This window comes from Chiloscyllium plagiosum, unplaced genomic scaffold, assembly GCF_037043375.1.
Source record: "Chiloscyllium plagiosum isolate Xiang-an unplaced genomic scaffold, Cpla_swu_hap1 HiC_scaffold_34, whole genome shotgun sequence".
NCBI classification, from domain to species: Eukaryota; Metazoa; Chordata; class Chondrichthyes; order Orectolobiformes; family Hemiscylliidae; genus Chiloscyllium; species Chiloscyllium plagiosum.
The window spans coordinates 48,090,023-48,103,224 of record NW_028270172.1 but is presented as its reverse complement, the minus strand read 5'-3'; the positions used below and the strand labels follow the sequence as shown (position 1 = coordinate 48,103,224).

At 43.3% G+C, this 13,202-nt stretch overlaps 2 protein-coding genes across 4 annotated transcripts in view; both read right to left on the bottom strand.

The window, feature by feature from the left end:
* LOC122564330 (mitochondrial calcium uniporter regulator 1-like) overlaps positions 1–953 on the bottom strand; it is a 35,315-nt gene extending 34,362 nt beyond the window's left edge. For 2 of the 3 annotated variants that reach the window (XR_006315872.2, XM_043719047.2), the window contains exon 1: positions 677–952. Coding sequence is in view for 2 of the 3 variants with exons in the window: in XM_043719047.2 (XP_043574982.2) it covers positions 677–914 (238 nt within the window). In the remaining variant the exon portion in view is untranslated. Of the gene's footprint in view, positions 1–676 lie in introns of all 3 variants that reach the window. The other variant, XM_043719048.2, reaches the window with a different exon arrangement.
* Positions 954–8,158: 7,205 nt separating this feature from the next.
* Positions 8,159–12,538, bottom strand: LOC122564331 (regulator of G protein signaling 9-binding protein-like). The gene is made up of 2 exons (XM_043719049.2): positions 11,492–12,538; positions 8,159–11,415 (listed from the first exon to the last, which is right to left on the bottom strand). The coding sequence occupies exon 2, from the start codon at positions 11,363–11,365 to the stop codon at positions 10,598–10,600; it is 768 nt and encodes a 255-aa protein (XP_043574984.2). The 5' UTR covers positions 11,366–11,415; positions 11,492–12,538; the 3' UTR covers positions 8,159–10,597.
* Positions 12,539–13,202: the final 664 nt, after the last annotated feature.

Sequence of the window (13,202 nt, the reverse complement as noted above, 5' to 3'; positions counted from 1 at the left end):
TGTCCTTACCACCCTTCTTAAACAGTGGCACCACATTTGCCAACCTCCAGTCTTCCAGCACCTCACCTGTGACTATCGATGATACAAATATGTCAGCAAGAGGCCCAGCAATCACTTCTCTAGCTTCCCACAGGAGTTCTCGTGTACACCCGATCAGGTCCTGGGGATTTATCCACCTTTAACCATTTCAAGACATGTCAGAGTCGCTGGAGTCAAATTCATCTGAAGAAGGGGTGATATAATACAAAACAGATGAAGGGCTTTTGCCCAAAACATCGATTTTCCTGCTCCTGGGATGCTGCCTAACCTGCTGGTCTTTTCCAGCACCACTCTAATCTAGTTCCTGATCTCCAGTATCTACAGTCCTCACTTTTGCCCACAAAATAGATCTGGATAGTGATGCCCAGAAGTTTGCAGTCGTCATCCGGGAGTGTACTTTTACCCTGCGTACACTGTACATTCAGCTAATGCCAACAATGGCATTTCAATTTGACTACGTTCGTTTAAAATTTGCTTCATTTTGTTAGTCTCCCTTTAAAAGGTGCTGTCACCGCGGTCAATTTAATTTAGACCAAATTAAAGCAAGTTGATCAAAACTGCTTAAGTGTTTTAAAATAATTTCAGCAAAAATAACTGTCACTGTTGGTGAGGAACACCCTTTCACACATTAACTCACCTCTCCTGAGCACATCCTGGCGCTGGCTGGGCTGTAGCCTCACCCTGTGGAGGACCACCTGGATACATCCCCGGCCCAGGCCCCGGCCCAGGCCCGGCCGTCCCACTGCACCGAGGCCAGGATTACTAACACCATCGCCTGTCCGAACGGTCGTCGCACAGACCCGCGACCGAGAAGAAGCCAAGTCCAGCGTGAGATCCGCAACCTCACAACTAGAGACGAAGCCTCGGGCCCTCATCACTGCCCGATCCTCCTCCTCTTCCCGCTTCCAGCCGCTACCCCTGCGTCTGACATCACCACGCCGCGCGCGGCCGCACTGACGTCAGACGCTCATCGATTATGCAATGATGTCATTAACGATTTGGACGCGCGCCGTGGTCCATTTACATAGCGCCTACTAACGCAGATGTGGCTGTTTCATAATGTTTCTTAGATTAGAGTGACTCCTTCTTCAAAAAAAAAACCTGGATCACAGCTTGAAGCAGAATTGACATTAATGACTTGGAGGAGCTTCTTATCAGTCGCTCAGAAAAACGAGAACATTATTAAAATAAACATGAAGAACTACAGATGCTGGAAACGCAGCAGTGCTGGGGACACACAGCGGGTTTAGCAGCATCTATTGACAGGAAAAAAACTGAACTGAGAAGAGCTGAAGAAAGGTTTGGAAACATTCACTCTTTTTCTCCCAAAACGTACTGCCAGGTGTCTGTGCTGTGTTTCTCCTGCATTTGAACAATTGATTAAACAGAGTGGCAGCAGAGAAGGAAGCAAATCCCACATTCTGGAATTTAATCCATGTGCCAAAGATTTAGGTTTTAAGGAATGTATTAAAGAAATGGAGAGTTATAGGAATGGAGCTCCAGAACTTAGGACACAGGGACTGAAGGTGCAGCCATCAATGATGGAGCAGTTACAATTGTAAATTAAAGGCCTGAGAGTGCAGATATCTTAGAGAGTTGTAAGGCTGCAGGAAAGTACTGAAATGGGGAAGTCAAGGCCATAGAGGTACATGAAAACAAGAATAAGAATGTTATTAATCATATCTCTAGAATCATCACAAAGTATTTCATAATCAGCAAATTACCTTTAGCAATACAGCCACTTTTTATTTGAATACAGATGGGAGCCTGTTTATGCTGATGATTGAGGAAAATATCTTTACCAGGCGACTAGGTGAATTTGAGGAGAAAGTGAGGTCTGCAGATGCTGGAGATCAGAGATGGAAATGTGTTGCTGGAAAAGCGCAGCAGGTCAGGCAGCATCTAGGGAACAGGAGAATCGACGTTTCGGGCATTAGCCCTTCTTCAGGAATGAGGAAAGTTGGTCCAGCAGGCTAAGATAAAAGATAGGGGGGAGGGACTTGGGGGAGTGGCGTCGGAAATGTGATAGGTGGAAAGAGGTCAAGGTGAGGGTGATAGGTCAGACTGGGGTGGGGGCGGAGAGGTCGGGAAGAAGATTGCAGGTTAGGAAGGCGGTGCTGAATTTGATGGATTTGACTGAGACAGGCTGGGGGGAGGGGAAATGAGGAAACTGGTGAAATCCGAGTTCATCCCTTGTGGTTGGAGGGTTCCTAGCCGGAAGATGAGGCGTTCTTCCTCCAACCGTCGTTTCGCTGTGGTCTGACGATGGAGGAGTCCAAAGACCTGCATATCCTTGATGGAGTGGGAGGGGGAATTGAAATGTTGAGCTACAGGGTGGTTGGGTTGGTTGGTCTGGGTGTCCCAGAGGTGTTCCCTGAAACGCTCCGCAAGTCGGCGGCCCATCTCCCCAATATAGAGCAGGCCACATCGGGTGCAAAGGATGCAATAGATGATATGTGTGGAGGTACAGGTGAATCTGTGGCGGATATGGAAGTTTCCTTTGGGGCCTTGGAGGGAGGTGAGGGGGGAGGTGTGGGCGCAAGTCTTGCACCTCCTGCGGTTGCAGGGGAAGGTGCCGGGAGTGGAGGTTGGGTTGGTGGGGGGTGTGGATCTGACGAGGGAGTCACGGAGGGAGTGGTCTTTACGGAATGCTGAAAGGGGAGGGGAGGGAAATATATCCTTGGTGGTGGGGTCCGTTTGGAGGTGGCGGAAATGGCGGCGGATGATGCGCTGTACATGGAGGTTAGTGGGGTGGTAGGTGAGGACCAGTGGGGTTCTGTCCTGGTGGCGGTTGGAGGGGCGGGGTTCAAGGGCGGAGGATCGGGAAGTGGAAGAGATGCGGTGGAGGGCATCGTCGACCACGTCGGGGGGGAAATTGCGGTCCTTGAAGAAGGAGGCCATCTGGGATGTGCATTTTTGGAACTGGTCCTCCTGGGAGTAGATGCGGCGGAGTCGAAGGAATTGGGAGAATGGGATGGCGTTTTTACAGGGGGCAGGATGGGAGGAGGTGTAGTCCAGGTAGCTGTGGGAGTCGGTTGGTTTGTAGTAGATGTCCGTGTTGATTCGGTCGCCTGAGACAGAAATAGAAAGGTCGAGGAAGGGGAGGGAGGAATCTGAGACTGTCCAGGTGAATTTGAGGTCGGGGTGGAAGGTGTTGGTGAAGTGGATGAACTGTAGGTGAATTTCCTAACCTTCCTTAAATAAAAAAACTGAATGAACTGCGGATGTTAGAAATCAGAAACAAAAACAGGAATTGCTGGAAAAAAAACTTTTCAGACGTTCTGAAGAAGGGATATTGGACCCAGAACATTAACTCTGGTTTCTCTCTACGGATGCTGTCTGACTGCTAAGTTTTACCAGCAATTTCTATTTTTGTTTCTGATTTCTATCATACACAGTTCCTTCAGTTTTTCATTTAAAGAAGGTTTGGACATTCTCCTAGTTGCCTGGTAAAGATATCTTCCTCAATCATTACCATAAACAGGCTCCCACCTTTAATCAAATAAAAAGTTGCTATGTTGCTAAAGGTAATTTGCTGATTGTGGAATACTTTGTGATGATTCTAGAGACATGATAAATAACATTCTTATTCTTGTTTTCAAGTCCCTCTTAATCTCTGATTCTCAAAGGAATAACAACTCTTTTACAAACACATGCAGAAATATTGGTAAAACTCAGCAGTCTGACAGCTTCCGTGGAGAGAAACCAGCGTCAACGTTTCGGGTTCATTGACCATTCTTTATAACTTCTGAAGAGTTACATTAATTCTGATTGCTCTCCATGGATGCTGTCAGACTGCTGAATTTTTCCAGCAGTTTCTGCTTGTGTTTGTAAAAGAGTTGTCATTCTTTCGCGTGGGTTTCCTCCCGGTGCTCCGGTTTCCTCCCACAGTCCAAAGATGTGCAGGGTCAGGTGAATTGGCCATGCTAAATTGCCCATAGTGTTAGGTAAGGGGTAAATGTAAGGGTATGGGTGGGTTGCGCTTCGGCGGGTCGGTGTGGATTTGTTGGGCCGAAGGGCCTGTTTCCACACTGTAATGTAATCTAATCTAAAAAATAGAAGATTAAATGTTGAACTGATCAAGATATTTATGGTACTGAAGGAGTTTACAGGAGAAAAAAACTATTTCCTTTGGTGGAGGAGTTCAGAATAAGGGAATGTAACTTTAAGATTAGAACTGGAAGCACATTTTCAAGCAAAGCATGGATGGCATGGTGCTTCCAGGCATCACTTGAATAGTTCAGTTCTAACTTTAAAGTTACACCCCCTCATTCTGAACTCCTCCAACAAAGGACATCCTTATCTTTGTCTCTTTCATTTTGTGTTTATAATTTGTTTCTTGCAACAATTCAGAAGTTGCATCTTTTCAGTAATCTTCCCTAGTGCAGTTGTACAGGCCCACATCTCCATTCGTAAACCTGGGTGGTTGCCTTCCACACATATAGAACAGAGAACCTTGATGAGCTGAAAATGTGTTGCTGGAAAAGCGCAGCAGGTCAGGCAGCATCCAAGGAATAGGAGAATCGACGTTTCGGGCATAAGCCCTTCTTCAGGATGTTGTGCCGACCTTTTATCCCACTCTAAGATTAAAGTAACCTACATACCCTTAATTTTACATCATTCATGTGCCTATCCAAGAGTTGCTTAAATATTCCTAATGTTTCTGACTCTCCTACCACCGCCGGCAATGCATTCCATGCATCAATGACTCTCTGTGTAAAGAACCTATCTCTGACATCTCCCCTAAACTTACTCCAATCACCTTAAAATTATGCCCCTTATGATAGCCATTTCCGCCCTTGGAAAAAGTCTCTGGCTATCCACTCTATCTATGCCTCTCATCATCTTGTATACCTCTATCAAGTCTCCTCGCTTCCTTCTTCGCTCCGATGAGAAAAGCCCTAGCTCCCTCAACCTTTCTTCATAAGATATGCCCTCCTGGTAAATCTCCTCTGTACACTCTCCAAAGCTTCCTATAACGAGGCAATCAGACTGAACACAATATTCCAAGTGTGATCTAACCAGGACTGTGTAGAGCTGCAGCATAACCTCACAGCTATTAAACTCAATCCCCTTGCTAATGAAAGCCAATAAGCCATATGCCTTCTTAACAACTCTATCAACTTGAGTGGTAACTTGAGGGATCTATGGACACAGACCCCAATATCTCTCTGTTCCTCCACCCTGCCAAGAATCCTGTCTTTAACCCTGTAATCTGCATTCAAATCAACCTATCAAACCTATTGCTCAACAGCTCCACAGCTCATTGACATTATTTTCAGAAAGTATTGTAAGAATATGCTATATAAAATTATTGTAGTGCAATTAGCTTAAAATTTTTAATGAATGCATCTTTACACTCATTTCAGCATGCTCCTGACCAGAAATGCTATTTCCTGCAATCTAAGATTCATCCTGTGCCCCCTGCCCGATTGCTATCTGTTAATTCTTGACAATTTTGATGCCTTCTACAATTTAAATAATGTCATATTCCCTGGCCCATTTGACTTCATTTTACTCCATACGCCCATGATTTCTTCTTCGCCCTCCATTTCCTGAACATTCTCTGGTTCATCTGCTTCTTTGTTTTATATCGGTTCAACCAATTTGTCACCGTCCTATATAATGTTTCACTCCCTCTTTTTGAACAACTTCTCTTAATTCCATTCACTTCCTGAAAGAAAAGCTGCCTCCCCTCAAACCTGCGTAGATCTTGACTTTACCTGTCTTTTTTCAGAATATCGAGAACACTTATTTTGTTTCAATTCTCCTCCAACTCTGACACAGAGTCATAGAAATGTACAGCATGGAAACAGACCCTTCGGTCCAACCCGTCCATGCCAACCAGATATCCCAATCCAATCTAGTCCCACCTGCCAGCACCCAGCCCATATCCCTCCAAACCCTTGTCTCATCATACTTGCAATTCCTTTCTATTCTTCAAATAGATTGATCACATGGTCATCTCTGACTCTTCTCTTTGAGCTTCACTCTCTTCCCCTTGGTAATATACTTTATAAATAATTGTTTCACGGTATAGAACTTCAGTATTTCTGAAAAGAGACACATTTTGGCAAACCTTTTCAGCTTGCACCCATCAGGATAATTTACAAGAAATATAAAAATATGTTTGAATCTGCAGCTGCATATAAGAGGTTACTTTACGCTTCTCAATGTGCTCCATCCTGCACTCAACTTCAGCTTTTTAAATGGACAAGGCACATGAATATGCTTTCCTTGAGATCCTACCACAAGCCTACCTTTACTGGTCATTATACCCATTGGGATTCCTATTGTTATACACAGTATAAAACTGACCCTGTTGGCAGCCGACTAACTAGGGCCTGAACCATTAGTTCACCATGCAGGTTTGATGGTGAAATAGGATGCATCAATGCTATCCTGCAGTATAATGCATATCCTGGACATTTCACTTCCCTCTATGTGTCATGCAAACCCGTGAACTCAGGACCTTTTGGTTTTAATCCTAAAAAGTGTCCAGTCTATTTCAGCAACAGATGTTTCATGGTGCAACTATGCATTCTGACTTCCTGTTGACACAATTTTCTGATCACTCGATTTATTCCAATATTGCAAATTCCAATGTCATCAATTCCTATACACTATTGCAACTTTAACAGCATGGATTATAGCCACTAGATGGTACTATGGAGTTAGTTCTAGAGATCTTTCTGAATGCATTGTCATCTTACATACTAAAAAATTACATACTAATTTTCTGTTTGTGAGCAAAGGTAAGGCAATTTACTACTATAAAATGTAAATACAATGAGTGAGGTTCTTTTAATAATTATCTAAAACATTCAAGTTTCTTGCTTTAAAGCTAAAGCCTGATCACTAATTCTAAAATCTCCACCTTTTATATCACGCTTAAATCCTGTTTGCAACAGTGATCATTGTCTTTTTATCCTATAAATTCTCATGAACAAAGTCTGCATACATATAGTACAAATGCTACCTTGCATGAAAGCCTTGTGGAGGATTTGAAATAAAATGTTGAATCTTGCTCCATGCGGCAACAAAATGTGAGTAATTCTATGTCTTCATTGGCTTTAGATTATCACATTTGTAGCTATTTTCAACATTTCTGTGAACTAAGGAGTGAACTTAATAAAGTTGATTAGAGATGTAAAATTATGGGTTGTGACAGTGAAAGTAATTCATATAATTTGAATACATTCAACTATATAATCTATTTATATAAGTAAACTGTTTTCCAAACTTGTAATTGCATACCAAGAAAAAGTTGTGAAAAGTATTTTTGAATCCTCTTACTGCAGCTAATATTATATTTACTGTTTTTTTGTAGAACATTTACTGCATTGTTGAGTGTTTCCTGGATTAGAATCTTTCTTTGATTCATCATTTTCCTGTTGCTGCTCATTTAAAGCTACTATTTATTACAACTTTGTGGCAATGATGGAATGTTTGACTTTCATTTTTGTCTTTTACATCTCGAACACTTCACAAAGTGATTTACCTTTTCAAGTGGAATGCTTATTTAATAACAAAATCTGTGCCCTTACGCTAACTCTCTGTAGTCAGTAATTTTGATATTGGGTTAAAGAAAACACCTCGTGTATCAAGGATTGTACTACTTCCAAAATGTTTAATTTATTCTTTTCCTCATGTTGATGCTATTTGCATGCATTATCATATTCAATACCATACATAAAGTATTTCAGTCTTGCTTTTAGAAGTGGTGAATTTGAATAATAACAACTAAACTCCTGACTGGATATTATTGGCTGCAGCTACTAGAAGGCAATTTGGAGTGTATGTTTGACATGCAAGTGGTAGTACAACTTTGTAATAAATCTTCAAATAAACAAAGCAGCAAGAGCTTTAAGGATTAGGTTCTAAATATTGTTTTCCGTCAACTTAACAAGTTAATTTCCTCTAATGGTGTTCACCTATGTTGTGTTACAGCTCCACACACACATCAACAGCAAGCTGATATCTTGCTCAAGTGACTGTCTTTCCAATCTAAACACTGACAATAAGTTTTTGCAGGCTATTCAACTATAAGAGGATAACAGGTTTGCTTGATCCTGACATTACTAGGTCGTCTGACAAGTACAATTCAAGCAGGAATGACTCTATGTTGATCAGAAGACTTTATTTTCCTGTGCCTTACTAGAAATAACAGAAACAAAGAATATTGCCCTCCACAACAGCAGTGAGCAGGGTCACAATCTAAAGGTACATTTGTTTTGATTTTGCTGTCTGGTGTACAGCTTTATGTTACAGAAGTATGCTTTAACAATTTTGCACTGACGATTATGCGCTAAGTTCATAGAGATCTACAGAAAACCTCCTTCAAACCCCAGCATTCATCATAGTCAAAAACAGCCACCTAATTGTTCTAATTTTATTTTCCAGCACGAGGCCTATAACCTTGGCAGCTCAAATGCATGTCTCATTTTCTTAATTGTCATGAGGGTTTCTGTCTTTACCATCTTTACAGGCAATGAGTTCCAGATTCCCATCAACCTCTGGGTGTTCAAAGTTTTTCCTCACATCTTCTCAAAACCTGTGCCCTTTACCTTAAATTTATGTCTTCTGGTCATTGATCCTTCCTTCACAAGGAAATGTTTATTCCTGTCAATCCTACCTATGCCCCTCATAATTTTGTACATCTCAATCTCCTCTGCTCTAAGGAAAACAACCTCAGTCTGTCCAATCTTCCTCCATAACTAAGACTCTCCAATTCAGGCAGTATCCTGATAAATCTCATCTTCACTGTCTCCACTGCTATCACATCCCTCTTATAATGTGGATTCCAAATTCCAGAACCATAAACAATACTCTGGCTATGGCATAACCAATGTTTTATACAGTTCCCATGTACCCTTCCTGTTCTTAAACTCGTGCCTCAACTGATAAAGGCAAGTATAATGTATGCCTTCTCAACCATTTTATCCACTTACCCCAATACCTTAAGTTACTGTGTACATACACACCAAGGTCCCTCTGATCCTTGGTACTTCCTTGAGTCCTACTATTCACCATGAATTTCATGTTTATTCTGTAAAACATTCCCTAACTTGCGTATTGCCCATCTTAGAAATATCAGCCATTCCCTGTCAGGGAACTGACCCCAGTCTCCTACATGACAGGCAGGGATACTAGTCAGCCAACGGCAGCTAGTACAGCAAGGTCCATTGATTTCTTCATCTGGATTCCCAATATGTAATCCAATCAGATGTAACTGCTGTGAGTGATGATTATTTAGTTCCTATCTGAAACCCTACTTTCATTGTTTGCAATGATGAGTATCACACTACACAATGATGAGTATCACACTACACAATGTGTTTGCTCATTAAGCTAATGGGATGTTTTGGACTGAAAGGTTCCCTTTCTTCATCAGAGAAACATAGAATTATATACCTCAGATGAAGGGCCATCATACCCACACCATCTCTTCAAAATTAGACCCAATCTTCAAGCAGAGTTAAAAATCACACCACACCTGGTTATAGTCCAACAAGTTTATTTGGAACCACGAGCTTTCAGACCACTGCTTCTTCATCATAATCACCTGAAGCTAGTGCTTCCAAATAAACCTGTTGGATTATAACCTGGTGTCGTGTGATTTTTAACGTTGTCAGTCCAATCCAACACCGGTTCCTCCACATCAATCTTCAAACATCATATTGCAAATACCTAGTTTCCCATTATATACCTTTTGAAAGTTCTATTTAATTTGATTTAATCCTTCTTTCAGTCAGTGCAGTTCAGATCATGACAACTTGCTGCATTTTTAATAAGACATAAAATGTCAGTAAACCTTTAGGATTTAATAATTACAGCAGAAGTGTGATGTTTACAAAGGAAGCTCCATGTAACATTATTCCTTTGTCTCATGGATATTTTTAATAGTTTTAAACCCTGCACTTGTATTAATAGTCTATTCCTCTAAATTAAAGTGTCCTTAATCCGAGTTATCTGCTAAATAGGTTTAGCTGTTCTAAATTTCCACTTTCTATTATTTAAGTTTTACTTTAAAACAGTAATTACTACAAAAAAGTGAATAACCTAGAGCAGCTAGTACTCGGATATAATCGCAAACTAAATCAATCTGTCCGACCTTTTAAGGTGAGATATATCAATCAGTTCTTCAGCATATAAATTCATTTTAATCGTTATCAGTCTCTTCCCGTGTAAACAACTAAGCGATACTTTAAAAAAGTCCTCCCTTCCCCAGTCTTTTAAGACGTGATTTTCCACTGTTTCTTGAAAGCCTAGAAAAGCGATATTTAAATGTCGCTTTTTCTTATGATTTTTAATTGAGCTCAGCTTTCAATGAAACGTAACTCATATCACTTCAGACTTACAAAAGGAGAACCAATCACAGCTTCCAAAGCCCTATTCAGGTCACAGTTTTGTTTTTGGCATACAGACTAAGAAAACCTCCTCCCCCCCAAAAAAAAACACTTTGCCATGTCTGTGCAGGGCATCGAAAAATAATTCGAGGTCGGCTTCTCCTTCATGTGCAAAGTCAATCAGCCTTCCTGAATTCCATGGGTATCGGTCATGAAAGGTTCACCACACACACTGACAATCCCACAGCTATCAGAGCCACTGTGCAGAACAGCACCGACATAAAACACTTCTCACGGTCACAACACCGGCTGTGGCGCCGCATCTCCTCCCCCTCTGACAGCAGGGCCATCGAGGAGGCGTCTGTGCTCAGCACCGAATAGTACGCGTCTCCCTTTGCCTCCACCGTCCACCTCAGCACGTTGACTTTCATCTCCATGTTCTCCATCATCTCGTCCACCTTGTCGATGTGCTCCTGCAGCTCCTGCAGCTCCAGCCTCTCCACATTCAGTGCGGTGTCCTGGGCTAGATTCTGGACGCTCAGAGCCCGGGCTGCCACCTCCGAGGTCCCTCCAGACATCCCGGTCTGGATCAAGGGCTTCTCGGCCCCCGACAGGGGGAAGCCTTGGCCCAGCTCCAACACCTTGCACATGTCCATCTGAAAGCTCTCCAGGTTGGAGGAGAAGACGACCCAGAGGCGCTCCATCTCGGCCCGCTCCTCCGTGCTCAGCGTCTTGTCCCGGAGCACCGCCGTCAGCTTGCTCCGGAGGAGCCCGGCCACTTCCTGGCTCTTCTCCCTGGTTCTCCTGAGCTCGTCCCTCAGGCTGCTGCAGTCCGCCGAGCCCCCTACCCCCGTGGCCAGGTGCCTGTAGCATCCCGTCACTTTGTTGAGCGAGTCCACCAGCGCTCTGCACTCGTCCCTCTCCCTCGCTGAGTTCGCAGTGCCCTCATCTGCCACCTTGCTGCTTTGGATCGGCATACGGCTCGCCACTGTCCACAACTTGGCTCGACCCGCAATACCAAAGGCGCCTGCAAGTGAGGACACATCGGTCACAATTGTGAGTGCAGCCTGTGCTCTCAGCCCCGCTCACTCCCCCATACAAACCGTGTTCGGGCAGCAGTGGGCGCGGACTCCTGAATGTACAGATCCGGAGCAAACAGCAAAGTTCTCAGTGGAACAGGCTCCTCTTCTCTCCCCTCCCCTGGTCTTCCATCACACGCCGAGAGCTGTCCGCCTTGCAAGCACCAGCCAACGCCGCTTGCCTCGTACCCTCTGTCCTGCAATGTCTCCGTTACTCACTGCAAATCCACCTCGGAGATTACGGCGTATCTTGTGACGCAGCAGCTCTGGATGGAGTTGTCACCTTCGCTCACACGGACGGGTCCCATGTGGTTTCTTGCGTGTGTTAGCCTTGTCCTTCTGTCGGCTGTTCCCTGAGGAGTTCAGCATTTCACCGTCCTGTTAACTATGCGCTCTGCCCCAACACGAATCCTCCTAACAGGACTAAAATCACCCAACATTCGGAAATAAATTGAGCAAATAATAAGTCAATGAGTACCAAATACTCCAACAAAGTAGGTAGAGTCCCCAAAGTACTAGAATAAACTTCAAATTGCATTTCCGAAACTGCCAATAAGGACAAATAACTCTCCGCCTGGAAGTTAGGAACTCCTTTATGTGGCGTTGTCTCTAGTTCTGCACTCAAACACATCTGATTGTCAACCCAGTACCTCTTTTTAAAGATTATAGAAACCTAAGTTCAAAATTGTTTTAAGTTCTGCCCATCAAATTCTTCATCCAATTCTTCAAAAAACAAATCTTCACCCCAAAACTAGCGATCACATCCTGAGTTGCCAGTTAAGGTATCCCATACTGGTGCCTCTGTTGTCTCCAGGTTTCCAGGTCATAGAATCATAGAGTCATAGAGATGTACAGCATGGAAGCAGACCCTTTGGTCCAACGCATCCATGCCAACCAGATATTCTAAACTAACCTAGTCCCATTTACTAGCATTTGGCCCAAATCCCTCTAAACCCTTCCTTTTCTTTTACCCATCCAGATGCCTTTTTTAAATGTTGCATTTGTACCAGCCTCCACCGTTTCCTCTGGCAGCTCATTCCATACACGTACCACCCCTGTGCGTGAAAACGTTGCCCCTTAGGTTCCTTTTAAAAATTTTTCCCCCCTTAACCTAAACATTTCTAGACTCACCCACACCTGAGAAAAGACTAAGAAGTGAACTTTTTTTTTTCAGACTTGAAACAGCAAATTTTGAAGACTTATCCTGACTGAGATCTGTATTATCTTTCTTTGAATGCAGTTTTACTACAAAGTATATATCAAAAATAAAAAAAGGAAAGCCTCTGCAATTGCAGGTTCTTAAAAATGCCTGACGCACATGACGAATGGGTAAATTAATTAGAAGATATAGAATCCCTACAGTGTGGAAACAGGCCTCTCAGCCCAACAAGTCCACACCGACCCTCCAAAGAGTAACCCATCCAGACCCATTCCCCTATGCTCTACATTTACCCCAGACTAATACATCTAACCTACACATGCCTGAACACTGTGGGCAATTTAGCGTGGCCAATTCACTTAACCTACACATCTTTGGATCACGAGAGGAAACTGGAGCTCCCGGAGGAAACCCACACATGACAAGGGAGGATGTGCAAATACCACACAGACAGGCAGGAGGCAGGGATTGAACCCGGGTCCGTGGTGCTGTGATGCAACAGTGCTAACCACTGGGCCACCGTGCACCCCTGAAATTTGAAATTTGAAACCTTAAAACTCAAAGCAAAATGCATTT